At 31.2% G+C, this 24,912-nt stretch overlaps 2 protein-coding genes across 2 annotated transcripts; both read right to left on the reverse strand.

The window, feature by feature from the left end:
• Positions 1 to 3,125: 3,125 nt before the first annotated feature.
• On the reverse strand, positions 3,126 to 4,135 carry MED20 (Mediator complex subunit 20). Its single transcript, XM_065507460.1, has one exon. It carries the CDS (start codon positions 4,090 to 4,092, stop codon positions 3,367 to 3,369), a length of 726 nt encoding a protein of 241 aa, XP_065363532.1. The 5' UTR covers positions 4,093 to 4,135; the 3' UTR covers positions 3,126 to 3,366.
• A 1,811-nt stretch (positions 4,136 to 5,946) lies between these two features.
• LOC135957701 (uncharacterized) lies at positions 5,947 to 12,849 on the reverse strand. Its single transcript, XM_065508495.1, has 3 exons — positions 11,353 to 12,849; positions 6,819 to 7,400; positions 5,947 to 6,760 (listed from the first exon to the last, which is right to left on the reverse strand). Exons 1-3 carry the CDS (start codon positions 12,367 to 12,369, stop codon positions 6,155 to 6,157), a joined length of 2,205 nt encoding a protein of 734 aa, XP_065364567.1. The 5' UTR covers positions 12,370 to 12,849; the 3' UTR covers positions 5,947 to 6,154.
• Between the last annotated feature and the right edge of the window lie 12,063 nt (positions 12,850 to 24,912).

Raw genomic sequence — 24,912 nt, forward strand, 5'->3', positions numbered from 1 at the left:
TACACTTGTCTTTTATTTTAAATTAAATTATGTTTTCATAGGCTCACAACAGATTTTTTAACAAAATCTTACACATTTTTGAAGCTCCAAAAACATATTTGAGAGATCTGTCCGTTACGTTTTTTATAATGTAGATATATACAACGAATCCAGCCAATTTCGAATACTCTGTTCGAAAGTGAAGCGTATCCCAGATAGAGCGTTCTGCATCGATCAAACAAATAGTAGTCGAACGGGGCATGATATGGGGGGTTACTCTCTATTGCGATGCGAAAGCAATTTCGATGCGAAAGGTAAATGCGTTAAGAATACGAAATTGTACTCTGTATCGTCTACGCAAACGCTTTCGCAAAAAGAAGCAATACTGGCACCACAAAATAAACAATAGCGAAGAATGACAAAATGAAATGTCAAAATTTGTAAATAAAAACATTTTAAATTAATTTTTTGTGCGATGCGAAAACGCAATAAAGGGTACCAATTGTACCATTTTTCTTTCGCATCGCAATAGAGAGTAACCCCCCTGGACTATAACTTCCAAAACCACTTCATTATATGTAGCTGTTAACATTACGGTTTCAATGCTCTCTTCAAACGAATCAGTTGCGTTCGGTACAGGTTCAATGTGGTGGTCTGGCCAGAATTCAGCAGCTCATAATAGATAGGACCCTTTTCCTCCCATCAAATACAGAGCATTACCTTAGCGCCATGGATATTTGGTTTTGGTGCCGATTCGGCTGGTTGGGCGGGCTTCACGTACGATCTCTTACGCTTCGGGATATCGTAATGGATCCATTTTTCATCGCAAGTACTGGGACCAAATTCGATATCGAGTAAAATTGATCGTAATTTTCTTATTTGAGATTATGGCATCCGATATCTAGCAATAAATTTAGTACATTTTATCATAATTTCGATATCGATCACTAATGCGGTAATTTGGCCCCTGATTCGGTCAACAAATGCAAAATCGTCTTTCAAGGTCTCTCAGCTTCAATTAGTTGGTACCCAATTTCCTTGCTGCTCGCAGACGTTTTGAAATTGCGACTTGAGTTTGACAACAATCTTCATGGAGTAATGCCTCCAATTCTTGGTCTTCAAACTTATTTGGCTCGCCTGGACGATCTTTGTCTTTTGTGTCAAATATACCAAAAACGGCGTTAAAAAGATACGCCACTCCATTGTAAATCCCGCATTTTTAAGTTTACACCCAATAATTTTATTAATAATTTAATTCGGGATAAAGTAACCGTTATCATTAGAATACCGTTACCTAACTAATTGCAATTACGGCCACCGTTACCTTTTAACAGTTTTGAATCGTTAGCCAACGTGATTTAAAAGATTCTCAAAAATCTTGGGATATCAGCCCTGTCACAGAATTCCATTCCAATTGAACATGGAATTAATTCTGTATTTAGCTTCTTCATTGTTATTTCATTGTTTTTCTACAATTTTTAATCAATTTCTGTATCAGAAATACAGTATTAAATATTTTTTGGAATTTATAAATTACACCGAATCTGAAGAACCTGAAACCAAATCGATAGGAATTAAAACTATGAAATTGAAACCACTCCGAACAAAATTTTGGGACATTATAATTAATATTCTGCTTTAATAGTTGCAAAAATCATAATCAGCCCAATTATGAATAAAAAATTCCACGGTAGTTTGTTTCCTTTCCTCATTTTGCAAGATCTTGTTGAGTTTGACAACAATCTTCATGGAGTAATGCCTCCAATTCTTGGTCTTCAAACTTATTTGGCTCGTCTGGACGATCTTTGTCTTTCGTGTCAAATATACCAAAAACGGCGTGATTTAAAAAATTCTCAAAAATTTTTTGGGATATCAGCCCTGTCACAGAATTCCATTCCAATTGAACATGGAATTAATTCTGTATTTAGCTTCTTCATTGTTTTTCTACTTTAATCAATATTTCCCTACAAGATGTATATTCTGTCCAATTATGAATAAAAATTTCGTGGGAGTTTTTTCCCTTTTCTCATTTTTCCTATTCAAATTCAATGGGAAAAAAATCCCGCGGAATTTTTATACATGATGTATATTGAATATTTACATACAGCCCAATAATGAATAATAAAATCTGAGGCAGATTTTCCCCTTTTCCCATTTATCCTATTCAAATTCAGTGTTAAAAAAGGGAAAAGGCAAAAGACTCAACAGAGATACTCGTCTAAATAATTTATTTGATATAACGGCTTTCCAAAAGTTGCCACTTAGCAATTTCCTTAAATCAAGCATTAGGTGGCATCTTTTGTGATCTGGTAGCATTACACTAAAAACAAATGCATTCAACAAACATCTGGCAAAGTAGCATAATAACGGTTCTTCTTCATGAAATATTCACAGCAAATATTTTCTTTTAAAATTAGAAAAATATCAACTAAAAAGTTAACAAATTAATTAAAAACTTTATAAATAATAAAACAAATATAGTATTCTATAATTTGTGTTCAAAACTTGTATCAAATATTATTTTTCATTGATGAAAACGTTCGTAAAAGCCATTCCTATTTTGTGTCAAGTCAAATTGTAAGACTTGCGGAGACAAACTTAAGTTAAAGTTGAACAAATATTAAAATTAGCAATAAACTAAAACTTCGCGAGTAAATATGTTTAAACAGTTTAAAGATAAAAACAATACTGTAGTTATTGGCATTGTTTTAAAGCTTTGAGGGGATATTTTAGCAATAAAAGGATGTCGCCATTTTTACAAATTACAAAAATGTATAAACTTTTCGCTTGTGGAACTTAATAATGACTTACTAAAAGTATTTACAAATTAAAATTTGTACACAAATTGTCATAAAATTAATTGAATATCAAGATAAATATTGAAAAAATGTTTCACTAGTTTAAAAATGTATTTGGCTCCCGCTTAAGCAAAACGGCACACTTTTTATGTGCCGAACTTCGTCATTTTGATGTAAAATAAGTGTTTCGATGTAGGTATTTATACTTATTTCTTGGAAAACTTAAAAAAAATCGCAATTTCCTTTTGTAAAATAATGAAATTCTGTCTGTGTTGTTGGATGTTTCGATAGGTTTAATAGTTTCGTGAACAAATTTAAAAGCGCCTTTAAATTAAAACACAATTGCGGTTTGTGTTTCGTATTTTATTTCGTAAATATAAATAGGCAAATAACATTAAAAATTACTTTAGAAAACTGAATAAATATAACGGCGGTTCGCGAGTGCTTCATAGGCATTATCAAAGGATGAGTTTCATATACCAAAAGGGTAAGTTAAGCAAACAATAACATCTTATTTTTTTCCAAAAAATATCAATTTACTTTATTTAAATAACTTAATTTATAAGTAAAAACCAGTAGTAATTACTAATTAGCCCACTCTCATGCCGGTATTAAGAGGCATATTGGCCTGTTGACTTGTAGCCTGTGATTGAGGCATTACATTTTGTTTGCGATAGTTGGTGAAATGTTCTAGATATTGATTAATTGTATCGATGGGCTCATAAATATCATTCTGTTTAGCATGCATTTGCTGCTGACCCATTGCATTAACCACCGGTTGCGGTGTAAAGTAAGGCGGAAATTCTTTAGGTACTGTTACGCCTAGAAAACTTTGCAATACTTCACGTATCATTTCCCAGCAATAGAACAACACCACACAAGGACGATATTCGATTTCTATCAATATGCCCTTGAAATTTTCCATCATAGTTACAGAACCCAACTTTATAAGAAAATCTCCATATTCAAATCTGGCTCCTTTTGCTTCAATTTTCGTTTGTTTCTTGGACGTGTACACCGACGTCATTTTTAGCATGAGCAAATCGAATAAATTATCAGCCACTAAGGGAATTTGTTTACCCGTACCAGTGTCAAGTATAGAAAAGGTTGTTACTGGATATTCGGAGTCGTGTAGAACATGAACAGCTTTAGAGGGTCCATGTTGAGGGGCGGATATATAGGTTTCACAATCCACTAGAAATTGGCCGGTGTGCACAGCACCCAATGCTAACAGCCTTTTGGAGAGATAATCTATTGCCTGGGCACCTGACTTGCCCTCTGGTATCTGATAGGGTTGTAAAACAGTAACTCCCATTTTGTTTATTTTGTAATAGAAAAGACTTTAAAACTTATTAAAATAGTGAAATATTAAATTTACTAAGAAACTGATTTGTAAACAAATGCAAAAATCAGCTGTGATTTTTGTTTCCACACAGGGTTGTATTTGACAAAAGCTACCAGATCGTAGTTCTTTTTTCTAGAAAATAGCGATTTTTTTAAAACGGTTTGCTGAAATCGTCACGGAATGTGGTAATTATGTATATTTAATTTTTGATTTTTTTAATTAATATAATTTAATTGAAATTATTTATTTTAAAACTATTCTAGAGTCTTAGAAATTGTAATTAAAAAAATTTAACTTTATCCACTTAAAAAAAATTATTTAATTTCATGTCACAAAAGTAAAACAGAAAAAATAAATTTAAATGAATAACAATGTGAAAATTAGAGTTTTTTCCGCACTTTTTCATTTCGCGGGAAGTAAGTATTAATATTGAAATATCCCAGGAATTCCCGCCTAGAACAAATTATTCAATTTTAAGAATGCAGACTTCGTTAAAAATTTAAAAACTGTCTTTGCTTATAAAATGTAATTGGATACAAATAAAAAAATCCAATAGAAATTTAATATAAAGAGATAAACTGACTTGATTTCTAATTATGGTCAACATTTGTCGTTCGTATCGAAAGGGCTTCAATTTTCATTAGATTTTGTTCTACCTTCGTAATATTCCAATTAATTTTAAATTGACAATGTATTAAGTGAAGAGGTTAATTAAAACTTGAAGAAAACCACCCAATGATATAAAACAAAATTCAATTCCACAGGGGTGGTTTATTCAAAAATTTTTCGTTTTACACTTTGTGAAAAAGCAAAATAGAATTCCCGGGATTTCACAATTCTGTTATCTGGCAAAAAATATTTTTCAATGAAAAAACAACAATCAAAATATCCACCCAAAGTTGGCTACAGTTACCGCTAACCTAACGTTACCTCATAAATATATTTTCAGCTCAACTAACGTTACCGCTAAGCTAATGTTATCGATATAATCGTAGATATCTAGAGACGTCACTATAAATTAATTATAACCTATAACATACCAGCATTTCTAGGAGACTATCTCAAACTCGTGATTTTACAATGCACTTAATTAACGAATTTATATGGAGTTTGGTAAATAAATATACAAAGCACAAGTTTTGTGCACTTATATGCAAAATGCTCTTAAGTGAAAGGCAGGTAAGTCAAAACTACTGTATTCCATTGCATTGTCAACGCTGCTTGTCTTTTATAGCATAAAATTTAGTTTTTGTTTAAAAAATAACATTAAAAATGTTTGAACTTTTTCGTTCTAAATTAATTTTTGCTCAGAAAAGTGATTTCTAAATTTTCTGTTTTTTTTCCTAAATTTTCGAGAAAATGTATATCTGAAATGTAAATCAATATTCTAAAAAGGTACAATACAATAATTAATGATTTATCTAAGAATATTTATATTACTTAGCAGGATCAAAAACAAAAACGTTCGTAATATTGACAAATGTTTTAAAACTCATTGTAATTTTCCGATAAAGAGTTTAAACGTAAATTTTAATTAAACTTATGGTATTAATTAAATAATTTCACTTATTAAAACTGGTTTCACTGTGGTTTCATGTGTATACAATATTTCTAAAAAAAACTTGAAACCTTTCATTCGAACTATTCAATACTTTGATTTAAGGGGTTTCTTTCAATTTGTGGTTTTCAGATTTTATATTCTTTAAAATACAAAGGTATAAATTTTAGCTCAACTAAAATTAATCCTTTTCCAGTTTAACTAAACTACTCGTTAAGCCAAGTTTAACTTACATTTAAAACAGGTTCAAAATTAACATAAAACTATTTTAATTTCTAGTAATATTTATTATAACAACCATTTATTAACGTAAAATCATTGGAAAAATATTGCTTGGTGTCTTAAAATTCATTTTTTTTAAATAATAATATAAATACATGGCTTGGAGTCTTAAATTATAAAATACAAACATACATACATACGTATATAATAACAACATAATAATATGAAAAGAATAACAGATATGTTCTTCGTTCACTCAGTGATTCTTTTCTCTGGAGAAGATTTCTTACCAAATGGTTTCATTTCAATTAAATCCGACTTTAAAGAACGAAAACTTTTACGCAGTGTATTCGATACACGTTTCTTATAACTGACACTTGTTATAGAGATTTTATCAGCGGCGGTTGGACTTCTGGGCGATAGGGGATGCTCTTCACTGGAAGAACCATCACTTGATGTAGCATTTGGTTTAAGGTATTTACGATTGAAATGTAACTGAGGTGTACCCCATTTTTTGGCAATGAATGCTTCAAATTCTGGATCTGTATCAGAGTCATCACTGTCACGTTTCTTTTTGGCCTCAACTGATTGATAATATTCACGTTTCATTTTATCCATTTCATCTTCGGACGTTGCCTCGTTGGTGCTGGCCACCGTGGAAGCAGTATCGGCGAATGGTATGTCATCGAGACGTCTGGTAAGTATAACATCTGAGGGTACCTTTTTTAAATTCACACCCTGAATTTGAGTCAATTGAAAGTCTATGGGATGGTTGCCATTGTCAGGGCTAATGGCACGTAAGGCACGAGATCTTCTAGGAGATTTAACTTCTAAAACTCGCACACGATAATGCAATAACTAAAATGATAAAAGAGTAAAGTAAGCAAATTAATATGTCTAATAAAAAAAAACTTACCCTGTCCTCATCTAAAAATTTAGCCAAATCCGTTAAGAGAAAACTAATGCAGGTGCCTTCAGCCAAAATGTCCTTGTCATATTCACTGTGCACCGGGAATTTTTGTGTTATCGACAAAGCTTCATTGTCCTCACTTATCAAAGTTACCTCGAAGGCAAATTGATGTTTCTTCTCCTTTTGCGTCGAAGTACAAGTCATTGTGAAGAGTATTCTTTCCTTGTCGTACACCTCATAGAAATTGAACATTTCATTAAACACTTGGAATACATAGTAACCGGACAAGGGTTTCTGTTTGCCAGTCATATCCCATACCAGATCCACTGTTGGGCTGGTAAAAACTTTACTTGAATGCTCTTCATCCAAATGATCTTTCCAAAATGCCTCTCGTCCATTCCACAGGCAATCACCCCAAACACGGCCCATGAAACACTTCATGGGCTTGTAAATGCATTGTTTCTCATGCCAAGACAGTAAATCAATTTGCAAGCGCACCGTACAGCCGCCAGAGGCATTTTGACATTTGAAATGGGCCTTGGAGCATAAAGCCTCTACTGTCAGAGATCGTATATTGGTGAAGCCTTCCTAAAATGTCAAATATACAATACATAAATAAATAAATTAAGCATTGTGTTATAAATTATTGTATTTCGTAAAATCAATATAAATAATTATAATTTTTAATCATTAACTAATATTTAGTTAAACAGTCTTATCACCGGCAACGGTTGCAAATATTCACACATACACATACTTAGTTTATATACTATACGCGCCCATTTTGATAAATATCGTTACAGATAATGTTTTTTTTTTTATAGAAAAACACTCCAAACGTGCTATACATTTTATATTATTTATTTTATATAATACATTTTTGAAATTTTCTATTAAACTGGCCTAATTGATGTCTCGTAATAAATTAAGAATCAATTCCTAGTTACCACATCCTATCAAAATCAAGATTGTTTTAATATCAATGACGTCATTGACAATTCTTATCGTAAGACCTTCTGTTTTACACTTGATATTACCAATCTGACAACACCTTAAGTCCAATAAAATAAAATAATGTATTATTAGTAGTGAAGCAACGGCAAATGAAAACGACAGAGAAAAAAATTCATTGACGTCAATACTAACTAGGATTTACTAGTTTAAAATTTTGATAGACACTCTGCTATTAAAATTAGAATTATTATTGAAGGGAACTCAACTTGTAAATTAAATAAATATCATTTCTATAACACGAAGATAGTGATGTACTAAAAGTAATTAATTTAGAAGATATTTATTTGTAAACAATTAAAAATTTAATTAATTTAGGGTTACGGAGATATTTGTATAAGAATATGACAGATCTTTTATTGGATTTTTTTTTCAAAATGTTTGCTTTTATTTTGAAAAATGTACCTACACAATTTCCCTGCTTTTGGATGAGTGCATCTGCTTGCAAACATTTTTAAATTGCTGATTGAGTAACTCTCAATGATTTTGCAAAGTCTTGTGGAGTTTGACAACAATGATCGTGGAGTAATGCCTCCACAAACCATCTCTCCCATGTTGAAACCGATGCAACACATTCACCATAAGCTTCGGTGAGTAATCAGTGTAAAGCAAAACTTCCCGCATATGTCGCTTTGTTGGCACAAAATTCGACATTGGTTTTTTATACTATAATGTTCAAGAACTGAGACCCCCTTTCACACTAGGCAATTTAGTTATGCAAATCTCTTGCCCAACAACAAAACAGCATGCTAAATTTTCTTCTCCTTAACCCGACATTACCTCTGGCATCTACAAACACAAGAGACTTGTGCAACTAAATTGCCTAGTGTGAAAGCGGTCTAAGTGAAAATAAATTACAGATATGTACCCTTTAAAATGACATAAGTTATAAAAGAACAAGTAAGAAAGTATGATCGGTCAAGCCCGACCCTAATTAAAAGAGCAAAAACATTTTTCTTTTAAAATTTAAATAATTTATATTTTTGAGTGATTTTCGGAATTGGGCCTTATATGGGGGCTATGACCAATTATGGACCGATTACCATGAAATTAGGTCGTGTGATTTGTGTCTATATGAAAGTTGACTATGTTGAATTTTGTGAGTATACCAACATTTTTAAGCGATTTATGCACGTTAAAGTGATTTTCGGAAGCGGGTCTATATGGGAGCTATGACTAATTATGGACCGATCGTAACAAAATTTGGTGACCTGAATTTTGTGTATATAAAACTTATTTGGGGCGGAATTTGTGGAGATACATATATAAATTAAACATTTATGACCGATAAAGTCCAATTTCGGGAGTACATTTGTATGGGGGCTAGGTGACATAATTGACCGATTTCAGTCAGTTTCCTTGAGCCGAAAAAATAATATGTACCAAATTTCATCGAAATATCTTCAAAATTGCGACCTGTACTCTGCGCACAAGGTTTACATGGACAGCCAGCCAGCCGGACGGACGGGCGGACGGACATCGTTTAATCGACTCAGAAAGTCGATCGGTATACTTTAAGGTGGGTGTTAGACTAATATTTTTGGGCCTTACAAACATCTGCACAAACGCATTATACCCTCCCCACTATGGTGGTGTAGGGTATAAAAATCCGCGTTCAAAAAATACGCCATCTTTTATGTTTTATACACCGAATTTTTATGTCATACACCCAATACAAAAATCTGAAACTTCGATATTGTTTTTAATGACAACAAATCTGGTACTAGTACTGTGATAGGGATCTTTTGTAGATCTAACAATTTCCTGGAAGAAAGCTAACCGACACAGAATTAGTCACATTACTGGTTCCTCGGGAATGTGGTGTGATATGTCTTCTTTTCACAATACAATCTCTTTCAGGGCTTACGTGAAAGAGATTGGTACATGTTGCATAAAACGAATTTTCTGATCGTGTTTTTGATGGATAATTTCCTATTTGTTTCGCTATTGATAATTTTATAAATTTTCGCTTGCATTCGTTTGTGTAAATATGAATAGTCGGTCACATTCGGTGATTAAAATAAATTAAATTGTTGACCGATTAGTAAATTCATTTATAAAAGATCTAAATGTTTAAACATCTAGATCAGTTATCAGCGATATGTCCTCCATTAACATGTCACGCTACCAGGAAGGACATTTAAAACAATGTATGTAGACATAATTTTCACAGGGACATATCGAGGTTCAATGGTACTTCCGGTTCCATTAAATTTGCTTTCTATCCCCACTCTATATTTATAGTCATTCACTTTCAATATCACCTACAAGAAACTTGCTACGACTAGTTATTTAGGTATAATAACATATTCTGGTTCTAACACTACATAAAAGAGTTCTGGAATAACATTACACCTTTTAGATTTCTTACATTTAAACATTAAAAGTGATTGATTATTTGATTATTAATAAAAATGCAGAGAACATGTACATATATCCAAAATTTGAATGAATAAGTGAAAGAATTTATAAACAAGTTTAGGGTTATTTCCGATTGTGTCGGATCGTATATACCCACCACCCATATAATTCGAATCCGAACAAAGTTTCTCATATATTTGTATATTAAACTGTATACCGTTTCAACCTATTATGTTTATTTTTGGACACATAAGTTAGATTTTAGCAATAACTTATTTAAAACGTCAGACGGAGAGACATTTTGCTTAAAATTTGTTTTGGTTGTATCGATTTTGCCTATTTCTGATCAAGAGAAAATATTTGTGGAAAATTTCATTTGTAGAATTTTACAAGGACCCAGAATATATATTCTTCTGTAGGTCTATGAACATTTTTTTTGGTGGTGGTTATATAGCTTCCAAATATTTCATAGAATAATGATGTCTTTTTGGAATGATCTAATTACGAATTTGAAAATTCGAAACCCAGGGACTAGAGCCATGGTAGGCGTTCATATTGTTCAGGTTACGATGATTTTCGTCAAACAACCCGAATGTGAACAAAAGAGCGTAATAGGGCGTTAAAATACACACAATTCATTCAGTTTCTTGATGTTGTTGTGGATATTTTATTTTTTACCCAAAAGATCACATAAATTAAATGCCTCTTTTTGCCTACCAATGGACTAGAGTATACAGTTTGGGTAGCGCTGAATCCGAATCTGACCTCAGAATTTCTCCATCACTTCAGCCGAAACCCGAGTTTTTTTTTCCAAGCTTTAGCTTAAGACGACATAACAAATTTTATAAATAAAGGAGAATTCGAGCAATTATAACGTGTCGAATATGGCGAAAAATTTGGTTTCACAGCTCAACCTTTTAGAAAAGTATACTTTGGTCTCAGAGTTTAACATTTGTTGGCCTGTGTTATTATGCCAGTTGAACAATTTGAAAGGAATCACTGAGCAAATTAATCGTTTAACTGGATATATAAGAAAATAGTTTTAGCTGCGAAATATTAATCAATTTCCTATTCAGATTTTCAACATTCAACTCAGATAGTGTAAACTCATCTTTAGAGATCTTAACTTAAAAACTATTTTAAAAAATCAATACAAAATAAAACTCACCTTACACAGTGGACACAGCAATAAAATCCTTGTACATTGATCACAAACACTGTGACCAGTTTTACACAAATACACCGGCGACTTCATGGGATAAGCACAGCCCGGACACTTGAGCTCTTCAATGATGCGCTCATAATGTTTAGTAGATATTTCCTTAGACGATGATGGAGACGATGTTATCGATGGTCCATTCATATTCTCGGGCATCAGACTCGATCTTAAGACCACAGCATCGCCTTCAATGTCCATGGTGTCATTGAGTTTAGCCGTGTCGTTCAATTGAATGCAGGTAACTTTTACAGGTTCCGCCAGTTTGGTTGACGTTACAATTGTACTTGCGGTTGGTTGGATCTGGATATTGGTAGTTGTTAAAGTCGAATTGGGCGTCGGTGGAGGCGCAAACTTTGGCGTTGGAGGAGGAGACGCTAGAGAAGAATTATACGAGAGACTATCACCTACACCAATGCTACGTGTACGACTTAGCATGGGAGGTTTAGGTGGTGGTGTCATAGGCGAACGCGGCGTCTTTAGTGGAAGAGTTGCATATTTTTGTAATAATAGCGTATCCACTTCAGACTTGTTGTTGTTGTCGATCTTTTGTTCTTGCAACAAAGTTCTTTTCTCGTTGTACGCTGAATACTGTACATCGCCAACGTCAGCACCGTTTTCGGTTTGCTTTGTTTGCGTTTCAGATTTTTCATCACTTTGATATTCGGACGTTAGGGAGTTCGATAAGAAGATTCGACGTTTTTCATTTAGTTTCTCAATGTTTTTGAGATGACCAATGATTTTCAAATCTTCCAAATAATCCTCGGATGAAGAAGTACTTAGGCCGTTTACAGGAGAGGTAGGAGAACCATTTGTTGGTGAGGCAGCACCGTTAGTGGCTGATGTTGTCGAATTGTGGGAACTGGAAGAACTAGTGGTAATTTTTTTAGTTGTTATCGTTGAAGTTTTGCCATTGAGTTGTTCTCCCTGCGTTTGGGAGATTTCAGTGCTTTCTTCAATCGTATTCATATTTACAAATTTAGGAATGCTATTTTTGATTATTGTTTGTTTTTTTTTAATTTTGTAATGATTGTGTATACTATTTAGGTGTTTATGGGTACGATTTTTAGCAAATAATAACTAATTAGCTTATAAATAACACCATTTACTCTTAACCATGTATTTATCAATTAACCGTTTTATGCTTGTTAACCGTTCAGTTTATTAAAACGTTATGAGTGTCAAATTGAAAACTTTAAATGACGACGGCCTGATACTATTGAGTGCTATTGTTGGTTGGGCCCTCTTTGAATTCAATTTTATTTTATTTACTTTTTGTTATTGTTGATATCTCTGTTTAATAATTGGTTTATATCTTATCAATAAAACACTTCAAAAGGTAACCAAACTATAGACAGCTAAATTATTTCTTTTATGAGTGTATTATTTATTCACATCAAAATTATTGTTATAATTATTCATATAAAAATTCTATTTGTTTTGTGTATTTTTGTGTTTCAACAAAATTTGTATTCTTTATTAAACAGAGAATTGTTTTTTCTTAAAAAAATTTGTTAAGAAAATTAAGCTTTAATAAGCAAATTCGTTGAATATTGCAGAACTTAAACAGAACAACACTTAATTGAGAATGGGTGCCTTTTATCAGTAAGTTGATCGAGGGCTTTTTCTGCCACAGGTTTACTTATAATTGAGCAATTGAAACGAATGTATTTTTTCGATCATCTTTAGTTGTTTCCACCTCACTCACATTTCATTTTATTTCATTTCAAAGTGAGAGTATTTAGCAAGTTTTGCTAAGTTAGATTACAGTTTAGGTAAACGTCACGACGGCAAACTTGTCAGTATGGATGGATGTTAAGCGAATGAATACTCATCAAAGCTCTCAGACTTGTTGACGTAGTTTAATCAAAAACAAACAACAAAAAAATAAAACGGTCACAATGTAGGAGAATTTGTTGAAATAACTGTGGGTTTTAACCTTTCGATAGTAATGAAATTGATTCATGTTCTATCTATATAACACATGCCACGATTTGAACTGAACTACATCACAAAAAATGCGAATTATTAAGTTATGTATGGAAATTTTAATTTAAATAAATACTAAACACAGTGTCAGTCAGTCGCTCATATTGACAATATTTTTTGTACAAATAACTAACGAAAATTAATTCATTAGCTTTAATTTAAATAAAATTATTATACAAATAATAACTGATGTATGTAGTTAACTTACGTTATAATATGCACTGAATGACTGAGAGTAGATCCTCAAATATTTGTTTAAATTCTTTATATTTCGGGTTTTCCTCTAAATTATCTTGCTGTCGATTTAAAATATTTATTTACGATTCTTTTAAATTTTTTTTTATAAAAACCGGATTTTAAAATTGTTCTTATCAAAATCAATCTATTTGTGGGAAATATCAGTGATGACAGGTTTTAATTATTTCTATCTAAAACCTTTAGTTTGCAAATTGTTTGTTAAGTTTTTTATTTTTCATATAAAAATTGATTTCTGTTGGATCACGATTTTCATTATTTCCTTTTTAAATATGAGTTATTTTTGATTACTATAGCTATAAAACCTGCACTAAAAATCGTTTTTTAGTGGAAAATTTATCACAGGTCTACATTATTTTTTAATTTTTTTACTTTTGGCTGGAAATATCGGAGAAAACTAATTTTTGGCCTACCGGCACGTTTTATATCTATGCGGATTCGGGATTGGTGGGGCAATCTTGTTCATACAATATTCATGTATCCATGTTAAGGTTTTCTTATCATACAAAGCTAGCCGTTAATGCCGCATTTGGATACTGTACGATACTCCGTTATGGTGCTTACTGCATTATGTAGCTGGGACATATTACCAGAGTTCACTATTATATTTTGCTATTTATCAAATTTGGCATTATTCTAGCCAAGCTATTGTACATCAAAATTGAAAATTGTATTTGGTGTACGACTTAAAAATGTGGAATTTTTTAAAATTTTTATCTTCTATTTTGAAACATTTTTACAATATAAATTTATTCAAAGTATTGGCCCTTGTTAGCGATGACCTTCTCCCATCTTTCTGGCAACATATGGATTCCGAGCTAAAAGAACTGCTCATCTTTAGAGGCCAAGAACGAATCAAGCCAATTTCGGATACTTTGTTCTGAAGTGTAGAGTATCCCAGAGAGTGCATTCAGTATCGATCTAAACAAATAGTAGTCGAACGGGGCAAGGTCTGGACAATAAGGCGGGTGAGTGTTATAGTCCAACAACTTCCGTCTAAATAGTTTTTAACAGGTGGCCGAGCGTTGTCATAATGGCATATTACGGTTTCATGTCTGGCTGCATATTCTGGGCGTTTTTCATCCATTGCTCGCTACAAATGAATCAGTTGCATTCGGTACAGGTTCTCTGTCATGGTCTGGCCAGATTCTAGCAACTCATAATATATATGGATCCATTTTTCATTGCAAGTACTGATTCGGTGCAAACAATATTTTCTTTTATAGCGCTCAAGCATCATTTGAAGGTCTCTCGGCTTCGATTTTCTAGTTTTTGGATGAATCCTGTTTTTTCATGCAAAACATTGTGTTGGAACTAGGAAAATAGGTTATGGGAGGAAGGATAGAGGGAGTAGTGTTTGTGGACATTTGATTTGAATTTTCCTATATTGAAAGTGACAGGAAAGACTTCAGGAGGAAGCTTATTCCACATACGGACAGTACGGCTAAAGAACGAATTTTCCCTGTAATGTGTTGTGCGATCCACTGTCCATTCGACAACGAATTGATGTGCCCTTACCGAAGAGCGTGTGTTGCGTAAAAAACTACGGGTTTCGGGAACAAGTTCCCTAATTTCAGCGGAGCACATACCATTGTAGTATCGGTAGAATAGTGAAACACAACCCACACTCTATTCGCACAACCCCATTCAGAGATTGTCACAATATCTTGGTTGAGCGTATCCTTCATGTTTTGCCTCATTGCGCCAATCTCCGACAGGCTTGGTCTATAATTGAATGCATATGAATGGCAAATGTTGCTGTCATCTGCAAAAGAGTAGATTGGGTTGGAAGTTTGACGTAGAAGGTCGTTTATAAAGATAAGAAATAGAGTAGGAGAAAGCACGGAGCCTTGCGGTACCCCTGAATTGATCATAAACTCGTTTTCCATCTATAACAACTCGTATAGTGCGATCTCTGAGAAAGCTCGATATAAATCGAGAGAAGTTATTACCGACACCAAAAGCAATAAGTTTTGCTAAAAGCGCACCGTGCCAAACTCTATCAAATGCTTTAGAAATATCTAGAGCCACCACGGTGTATGGATCGACACCATTTTTCCTATAGGAAAGCTAGCAAGTCTCCCGTAGAGCGTCCTCTAAATAGCTCAGCTCAACGAGCCTTTGCGTAAATAAAAATTTAAAGTTTCGTAGCTGATCGTGAAACGATACGAAGTTCAGAGAGCGAAAAGGAGGCGGAAATGGTGCAATGATCTGAATTGCCGAGAGGTGCAAAAACATCTACTTCATACTTGTCAGGGTGTGAAGTTAGAAAAAGGTCGAGGGTGTTATTTTGGTGCCCATCAACGCATGAAATATGCGTTGGTTCATTCACTAATTGCGCAAGGTTATTGTGCGCCCCGAATAGTTCAACATATTGGCCTTATGTGGTTGTATGACTTGAATGACAAAGCCAAGAGGAGTTGTGAACATTAAAATCACCAGCAATAACAATTTCACTGTTAGGACAACTCTCAAGAATCTTCGATATGGTATCTGAAAGGGCATCGAAGCTAGATATAGTAATATCCCTTCCCGTATTTGGACTTCTATAAAGAAACCCGAAGTGCAAACAGTGTGTCCTGATTTTGAACTTAACCCAGAGACAGTTAAATTCTACATCATAGGTACCTAATGATTGCTGGTACTGGTACACGACTTCATTGCGTATATACATGGCAATGCCCCGATGAAAGTTAAAAAGCGATAGAAAGTGATACCCAGGTATCTGAAAATCCTGTGGATCAGCATTCTCGGATACCTGCGTTTCATAAGGAGAAAAAGTTGTGACATCGTTATTATCGGAATTCCCCTCTGGAAATTTACTATTGAAGTCTTTTCCAATAATCACCTTATATTTTGAGGACCTAATGGAATCTTCAAGTGCGTTTAGGGATTCTTCAAATTCGCTGTAGTACATTTTGCTCGCTTTACAAATTAAAAGCAAGCATTGCTTTTAATGGTGTTGCGATGGTCAGTGTTTTTATACAAAACTTGTGATTATGGATTTCTGTGACAGGGTTCGGTAATTAAAAGTATATCCGTATTGAAGATTTATTCCCGATTTATTTTGAGGATCTGATCGAATCTTCAAGAAGGCTTCTTTCTGCTAACTCATAGTTTGAACTTATTTTCACCATTAAATTTTTTAGCGTATTGTATGGTAGTATTTAACATCAAATTCCGTTTTTTAATGACAGAGTCTCTGACGGGAATTGAACCCGCAAGTCTTGGATTGATAGCCCAGCATATTGTTACATGTAACTAGTTATTTTAGTGATGCCAATGTAATGACTTATTTCACACACTACTTGCAAGCGTTTGTGGTAAGTATTTGCCTCCAATGATATCACAGTGTTCAAATAATGGTATCAGTTCCATCATTCATGTCTTCTTGTAACTGTTCTGGTCGCATTTTTGAGCTTTTCACAAGCAGTAATTCAGCTAGTGTCTTTCTAATGTATTGAATCTCCACGCCGATATCCATGGGATTTTATTTCTTCTTCATCTCCTTTATGACTTCGATCTATCCCTTTATTACAAGGTGTGTTGAAAGGTATCGATTTCCCGGACTTTTATTATTGCCGGGAAAAATTAAAAAAGTATGTACGTTCCCTGGTATTTTCTATCCCTTTATTACAAGGTGTGTTGAAAGGTAACGATATTTCTTTAAATATTAAAGAGGTCCGACTAAGTTAAATTTAGAAAAAAATCGTAATTCATTTCGAAAGTAACTATATTTCGCTAATAGCATATTAACCCGACCTAAAATTCTCAACTTTATGGGAAAGGTTTCCTAGATCCAGCTATTCTTAAATAAAAACATTGATAATTTTTCCAACTGAATCCAGCACAATTGGCCGTTTAAGGTTTAAATGCCAAACCTTTTTGTTTGCTGTAATTTATTAGCGTAATAAACAATTTCGGTTGTATTGTGTTTTCTAATTATTTCAATAATAAATTCGGTTTATCTGTGAAATCCATTTCATAATTAAAGCCGATAAATAAACAATATTTACGTACATTGTGCGCTTATCTTTTACATATCACTTTTTACTTTAATATTTATAGCAAAACTAACTAGAATCAGTTACTAATTACATTTAATTGTAGCTATAGATATATCAATTAAATTGTATTTTTTATTTTGTTTCACTTGCACTTTTCCATTTCATTTGTATAAAAGACTTACCGAAAATAATATTTTTCTACATATTTGCAATTGATTTTATAAATAAAATATTTATTTATTTGAATTTGATTGCCCAGTTTAAATGTAGTGTAGTTCTCTCTGTCTAATTTGGAAAAACAAACTTTAAATAAATTTTTTTGTTTTAATTTAACTATTATTTAAATTACAATTCTAATGTCCAAACCAACCTTAAGCCAATGACTGCCAACCGACTACTAAGGTTTAGTTTTGCGGTTTTGTTTGCAAAAAAAAAAAAAAAATAAGAAGACTGCTTAATATCAAGGGGGGTAAAATTTATGGGAAAACCCCTTTAGGCATTGAAACACCTTAAAACTATGAAACTGTGGAAACTTGTGTTAATGGAGGTCTTCTTAAGAAAATTATTTAGGGAAAACAGAACAAATGAAAACAATCTGCTTCAGTATTAAGATAGTTAATTCTGGCAATATAAAAATACAGGATATGGACTCCGGTCCAAAAGAAACTTCCCAACCACTTCATTCTAAATACTTTTTAACAGGTATTGCAGCATGTGGCCGATCGTTGTTATGATGGAATATTACGGTTTCATGTCTGGTACAGGTTGCATAGGTAGGATAGGACTCTTTCGGTCCTAATACAGAGCATTACCTTAGCGCCATAGATATTTGACTTTGGTGTCGATTTCAGCTTCATATACGATCTCTCACGCTTCCGGTTATCGTAATGGATCGATCCATTTTTCATCGTAAGTAATTAGCTCAAGCATAATTTTACAGTTCAAGCTTAATTTCGGATATGCAAAATCTTCTTTCAAGGTCTCTCGGCTTCAATTCGTATGGTACTCAATTTCATTGCTTTTGAATGAATCCTGCTGCTCGCAAACGTTTTGAAATTGCTGCTTAATGATTTTGCAAGCTCTTGTTGAGTTTGACAACCACCTTCTTGGAGTAATGCCCCCAATTCTTGGTCTTCAAACTTTTTTGGCTGACCTGGGCGACTTTGTCTTCCGTGTCAAATTGCCACTTCTGAGTCATACACCCAACAGTTCTGGAAGTTTAATTCTTCCACTTAAATATTCCTGATATTGTAGTGATCAAACTAATAGTTCGTAAATCAGCCAGTTTTATGTAGTTTAACTGAACTTACTGAAATTTAACTAACTATTAGTTAAACACAGTCTAATTTACTGATTGTTAAATGAAAATTAACCAACAATCTAAAAACTTTCAAATTTACCAAAATCACTTCAAATTTTAGAAAATGATACATAATGAAAATAATCTGTTTCAGTATTAAGTTAGTTGGCAGATTTCTAGAAATATAGTTTCGGATGTTTAAGTTCTTCCACTTAGATAGTCCTGATTTTGTACTGATCGAACTAATAGTTAGTAAATCAGTAAGTTTTATGCTGTTTAACATAACTTATTGGAGTTTAATTAAACTAGTTATTAGACACAGTTCAATTTACTGACGGTTAAATGGAATGTAACTCACAATCTAAAAACATTCATTTGAATCCTTAAAATTTATTTTTCAGAATCACTTTCTACATTTACAAAGTTTTGTTTCCGTTTTTAACAGTTTTCACTGTATGTAAACATTTGTTTTAACATTCTATTGTTTTGAATGTTTTACTAGACATCATAATTACCTTTAAAAAAAAAGGATTTAAACCTCCATGCTGTAAATTTGTAAATATTTCAATGTTGGGTGGTTGAATATGTAGCCATATTTTTGATTTTATTATTTTTTTGTTTTTTAGTTTAAAGAAAATAAAATAAAATCGTCATTGTTGTTATTATTTGGTTTTCGTACAGTTTTCTTTATGACCAACCCCAACAGGATGGTGGTGTGGGGGAAAATTTTACTCAGTAAAAGCGGAAATGACCGCATTTATTACAAAATATGCAATTTTCCTTTTACATTTGTTGATGTAGATATTTAACATACACTCATACCCTATTTACACTTGCCTACATATGTACATTCATACTTAGTTTGATTGTATATATAAATGTATCTGTATATAGTTTGTTATATACCTACATTAGGTTGGACATTGTTCTGAAGAACAACGAAAAAAAAGTAAAGCAAAAAAAAAACAGAAACTCTTAACAAAATTATTACATTTATTCAAAGTCAAGGACCTGACATGGTTTATAAACATGGAAAACAAAATGTGTTTAGTTGTAACAAGGAAATGTTATTTCTTTGTTAATTGTAAATAATTAAAATTGAAAATTTGTAATTTATGTTTCTTTTACAATGATTATATGAATGCAAAACAATAACAAGATTTGTTATGTTTTCTTCGAGTATTTAAGACTATCAAAAATCGATTTTTTCATAGAAAAAACTCAAATATCTTAAATCGTTAATAACTTTGTAAATACTGCGATTTTAAGGAAAATAAGGTCAATCTGTGATCACTCATATTTCATATCAAACATTGCTTTTTTAGTACAAAAAACTCAAATATCTTAAATCGTTAATAACTTTGTAAATACTGCGATTTTAAGGAAAATAAGGTCAATCTGTGATCACTCATATTTCATATCAAAAATTGATTTTTTCATAGAAAAAACTCAAATATCTTAAATCGTTAATAACTTTGTAAATACTGCGATTTAAAGGAAAATAAGGTCAATCTGTGATCACTCATATTTCATATCAAAAATTGATTTTTTAGTAGAAAAAACTCAAATATCTTAAATCGTTAATAACTTTGTAAATACTGGATTTTAAGGAAAATAAGGTCAATCTGTGATCACTCATATTTCATATCAAAAATTGATTTTTTAGTAGAAAAAACTCAAATATCTTAAATCGTTAATAACTTTGTAAATACTGCGATTTTAAGGAAAATAAGGTCAATCTGTGATCACTCATATTTCATATCAAAAATCGATTTTTTCATAGAAAAAACTCAAATATCTTAAATCGTTAATAATTTTGTAAATACAGCGATTTTAAGGAAAATAAGGTCAATCTGTGATCACTCATATTTCATATCAAAAATCGATTTTTTCATAGAAAAAACTCAAATATCTTAAATCGTTAATAACTTTGTAAATACTGCGATTTAAAGGAAAATAAGGTCAATCTGTGATCACTCATATTTCATATCAAAAATTGATTTTTTAGTAGAAAAAACTCAAATATCTTAAATCGTTAATAACTTTGTAAATACTGCGATTTTAAGGAAAATAAGGTCAATCTGTGATCACTCATATTTCATATCAAAAATCGATTTCTTCATAGAAAAAACTCAAATATCTTAAATCGTTAATAACTTTGTAAATACTGCGATTTAAAGGAAAATAAGGTCAATCTGTGATCACTCATATTTCATATCAAAAATTGATTTTTTAGTAGAAAAAACTCAAATATCTTAAATCGTTAATAACTTTGTAAATACTGCGATTTTAAGGAAAATAAGGTCAATCTGTGATCACTCATATTTCATATCAAAAATCGGTTTTTTCATAGAAAAAACTCAAATATCTTAAATCGTTAATAACTTTGTAAATACTGCGATTTTAAGGAAAATAAGGTCAATCTGTGATCACTCATATTTCATATCAAAAATTGATTTTTAGTACGAAAAACTCAAATATCTTAAATCGTTAATAACTTTGTAAATACTGCGATTTTAAGGAAAATAAGGTCAATCTGTGATCACTCATATTTCATATCAAAAATCGATTTTTTCATAGAAAAAACTCAAATATCTTAAATCGGTAATAACTTTGTAAATACTGCGATTTTAAGGAAAATAAGGTCAATCTGTGATCACTCATATTTCATATCAAAAATTGATTTTTAGTACGAAAAACTCAAATATCTTAAATCGTTAATAACTTTGTAAATACTGCGATTTTAAGGAAAATAAGGTCAATCTGTGATCACTCATATTTCATATCAAAAATTGATTTTTTAGTAGAAAAAACTCAAATATCTTAAATCGTTAATAACTTTGTAAATACTGCGATTTTAAGGAAAATAAGGTCAATCTGTGATCACTCATATTTCATATCAAAAATTGATTTTTAGTACGAAAAACTCAAATATCTTAAATCGTTAATAACTTTGTAAATACTGCGATTTTAAGGAAAATAAGGTCAATCTGTGATCACTCATATTTCATATCAAAAATTGATTTTTTCATAGAAAAAAATCGAATATCTTAAATCGTTAATAACTTTGTAAATACTGCGATTTTAAGGAAAATAAGGTCAATCTGTGATCACTCATATTTCATATCAAAAATCGAGTTTTTCATAGAAAAAACTCAAATATCTTAAATCGTTAATAACTTTGTAAATACTGCGATTTTAAGGAAAATAAGGTCAATCTGTGATCACTCATATTTCATATCAAAAATCGATTTCTTCATAGAAAAAACTCAAATATCTTAAATCGTTAATAACTTTGTAAATACTGCGATTTAAAGGAAAATAAGGTCAATCTGTGATCACTCATATTTCATATCAAAAATTGATTTTTTAGTAGAAAAAACTCAAATATCTTAAATCGTTAATAACTTTGTAAATACTGCGATTTTAAGGAAAATAAGGTCAATCTGTGATCACTCATATTTCATATCAAAAATCGATTTCTTCATAGAAAAAACTCAAATATCTTAAATCGTTAATAACTTTGTAAATACTGCGATTTTAAGGAAAATAAGGTCAATCTGTGATCACTCATATTTCATATCAAAAATCGAGTTTTTCATAGAAAACACTCAAATATCTTAAATCGTTAATAACTTTGTAAATACTGCGATTTTAAGGAAAATAAGGTCAATCTGTGATCACTCATATTTCATATCAAAAATTGATTTTTTAGTAGAAAAAACTCAAATATCTTAAATCGTTAATAACTTTGTAAATACTGCGATTTAAAGGAAAATAAGGTCAATCTGTGATCACTCATATTTCATATCAAAAATTGATTTTTTAGTAGAAAAAACTCAAATATCTTAAATCGTTAATAACTTTGTAAATACTGCGATTTAAAGGAAAATAAGGTCAATCTGTGATCACTCATATTTCATATCAAAAATCGATTTTTTCGTAGAAAAAACTCAAATATTTTAAATCGTTAATAACTTTGTAAATACTGCGTTTTTAAGGAAAATAAGGTCAAACTGTGATCACTCATATTTCATATCAAAAATCGATTTTTTAATAGAAAAACTCAAATATCTTAAATCGTTAATAACTTTGTAAATACTGCGATTTTAAGGAAAATAAGGTCAATCTGTGATCACTCATATTTCATATCAAAAATGGATTTCTTCATAGAAAAAACTCAAATATCTTAAATCGTTAATAACTTTGTAAATACTGCGATTTAAAGGAAAATAAGGTCAATCTGTGATCACTCATATTTCATATCAAAAATCGATTTCTTCATAGAAAAAACTCAAATATCTTAAATCGTTAATAACTTTGTAAATACTGCGATTTAAAGGAAAATAAGGTCAATCTGTGATCACTCATATTTCATATCAAAAATTGATTTTTTAGTAGAAAAAACTCAAATATCTTAAATCGTTAATAACTTTGTAAATACTGCGATTTTAAGGAAAATAAGGTCAATCTGTGATCACTCATATTTCATATCAAAAATCGATTTCTTCATAGAAAAAACTCAAATATCTTAAATCGTTAATAACTTTGTAAATACTGCGATTTTAAGGAAAATAAGGTCAATCTGTGATCACTCATATTTCATATCAAAAATCGAGTTTTTCATAGAAAACACTCAAATATCTTAAATCGTTAATAACTTTGTAAATACTGCGATTTAAAGGAAAATAAGGTCAATCTGTGATCACTCATATTTCATATCAAAAATCGATTTCTTCATAGAAAAAACTCAAATATCTTAAATCGTTAATAACTTTGTAAATACTGCGATTTAAAGGAAAATAAGGTCAATCTGTGATCACTCATATTTCATATCAAAAATTGATTTTTTAGTAGAAAAAACTCAAATATCTTAAATCGTTAATAACTTTGTAAATACTGCGATTTTAAGGAAAATAAGGTCAATCTGTGATCACTCATATTTCATATCAAAAATCGATTTCTTCATAGAAAAAACTCAAATATCTTAAATCGTTAATAACTTTGTAAATACTGCGATTTTAAGGAAAATAAGGTCAATCTGTGATCACTCATATTTCATATCAAAAATCGAGTTTTTCATAGAAAACACTCAAATATCTTAAATCGTTAATAACTTTGTAAATACTGCGATTTTAAGGAAAATAAGGTCAATCTGTGATCACTCATATTTCATATCAAAAATTGATTTTTTAGTAGAAAAAACTCAAATATCTTAAATCGTTAATAACTTTGTAAATACTGCGATTTTAAGGAAAATAAGGTCAATCTGTGATCACTCATATTTCATATCAAAAATCGATTTCTTCATAGAAAAAACTCAAATATCTTAAATCGTTAATAACTTTGTAAATACTGCGATTTAAAGGAAAATAAGGTCAATCTGTGATCACTCATATTTCATATCAAAAATTGATTTTTTAGGAGAAAAAACTCAAATATCTTAAATCGTTAATAACTTTGTAAATACTGCGATTTTAAGGAAAATAAAGTCAATCTGTGATCACTCATATTTCATATCAAAAATCGGTTTTTTCATAGAAAAAACTCAAATATCTTAAATCGTTAATAACTTTGTAAATACTGCGATTTTAAGGAAAATAAGGTCAATCTGTGATCACTCATATTTCATATCAAAAATTGATTTTTTCATAGAAATAACTCAAATATCTTAAATCGTTAATAACTTTGTAAATACTGCGATTTAAAGGAAAATAAGGTCAATCTGTGATCACTCATATTTCATATCAAAAATTGATTTTTTAGTAGAAAAAACTCAAATATCTTAAATCGTTAATATCTTTGTAAATACTGCGATTTTAAGGAAAATAAGGTCAATCTGTGATCACTCCTATTTCATATTAAAAATCGATTTTTTCATAGAAAAAATTCAAATATCTTAACCCGGCAATTCCCAGTGTCACCTACAGGTGACAAACATTAACGGTAGTTTTAAACATA

Source organism: Calliphora vicina, chromosome 4 (genome assembly GCF_958450345.1).
Source record: "Calliphora vicina chromosome 4, idCalVici1.1, whole genome shotgun sequence".
NCBI classification, from domain to species: domain Eukaryota; kingdom Metazoa; phylum Arthropoda; class Insecta; order Diptera; family Calliphoridae; genus Calliphora; species Calliphora vicina.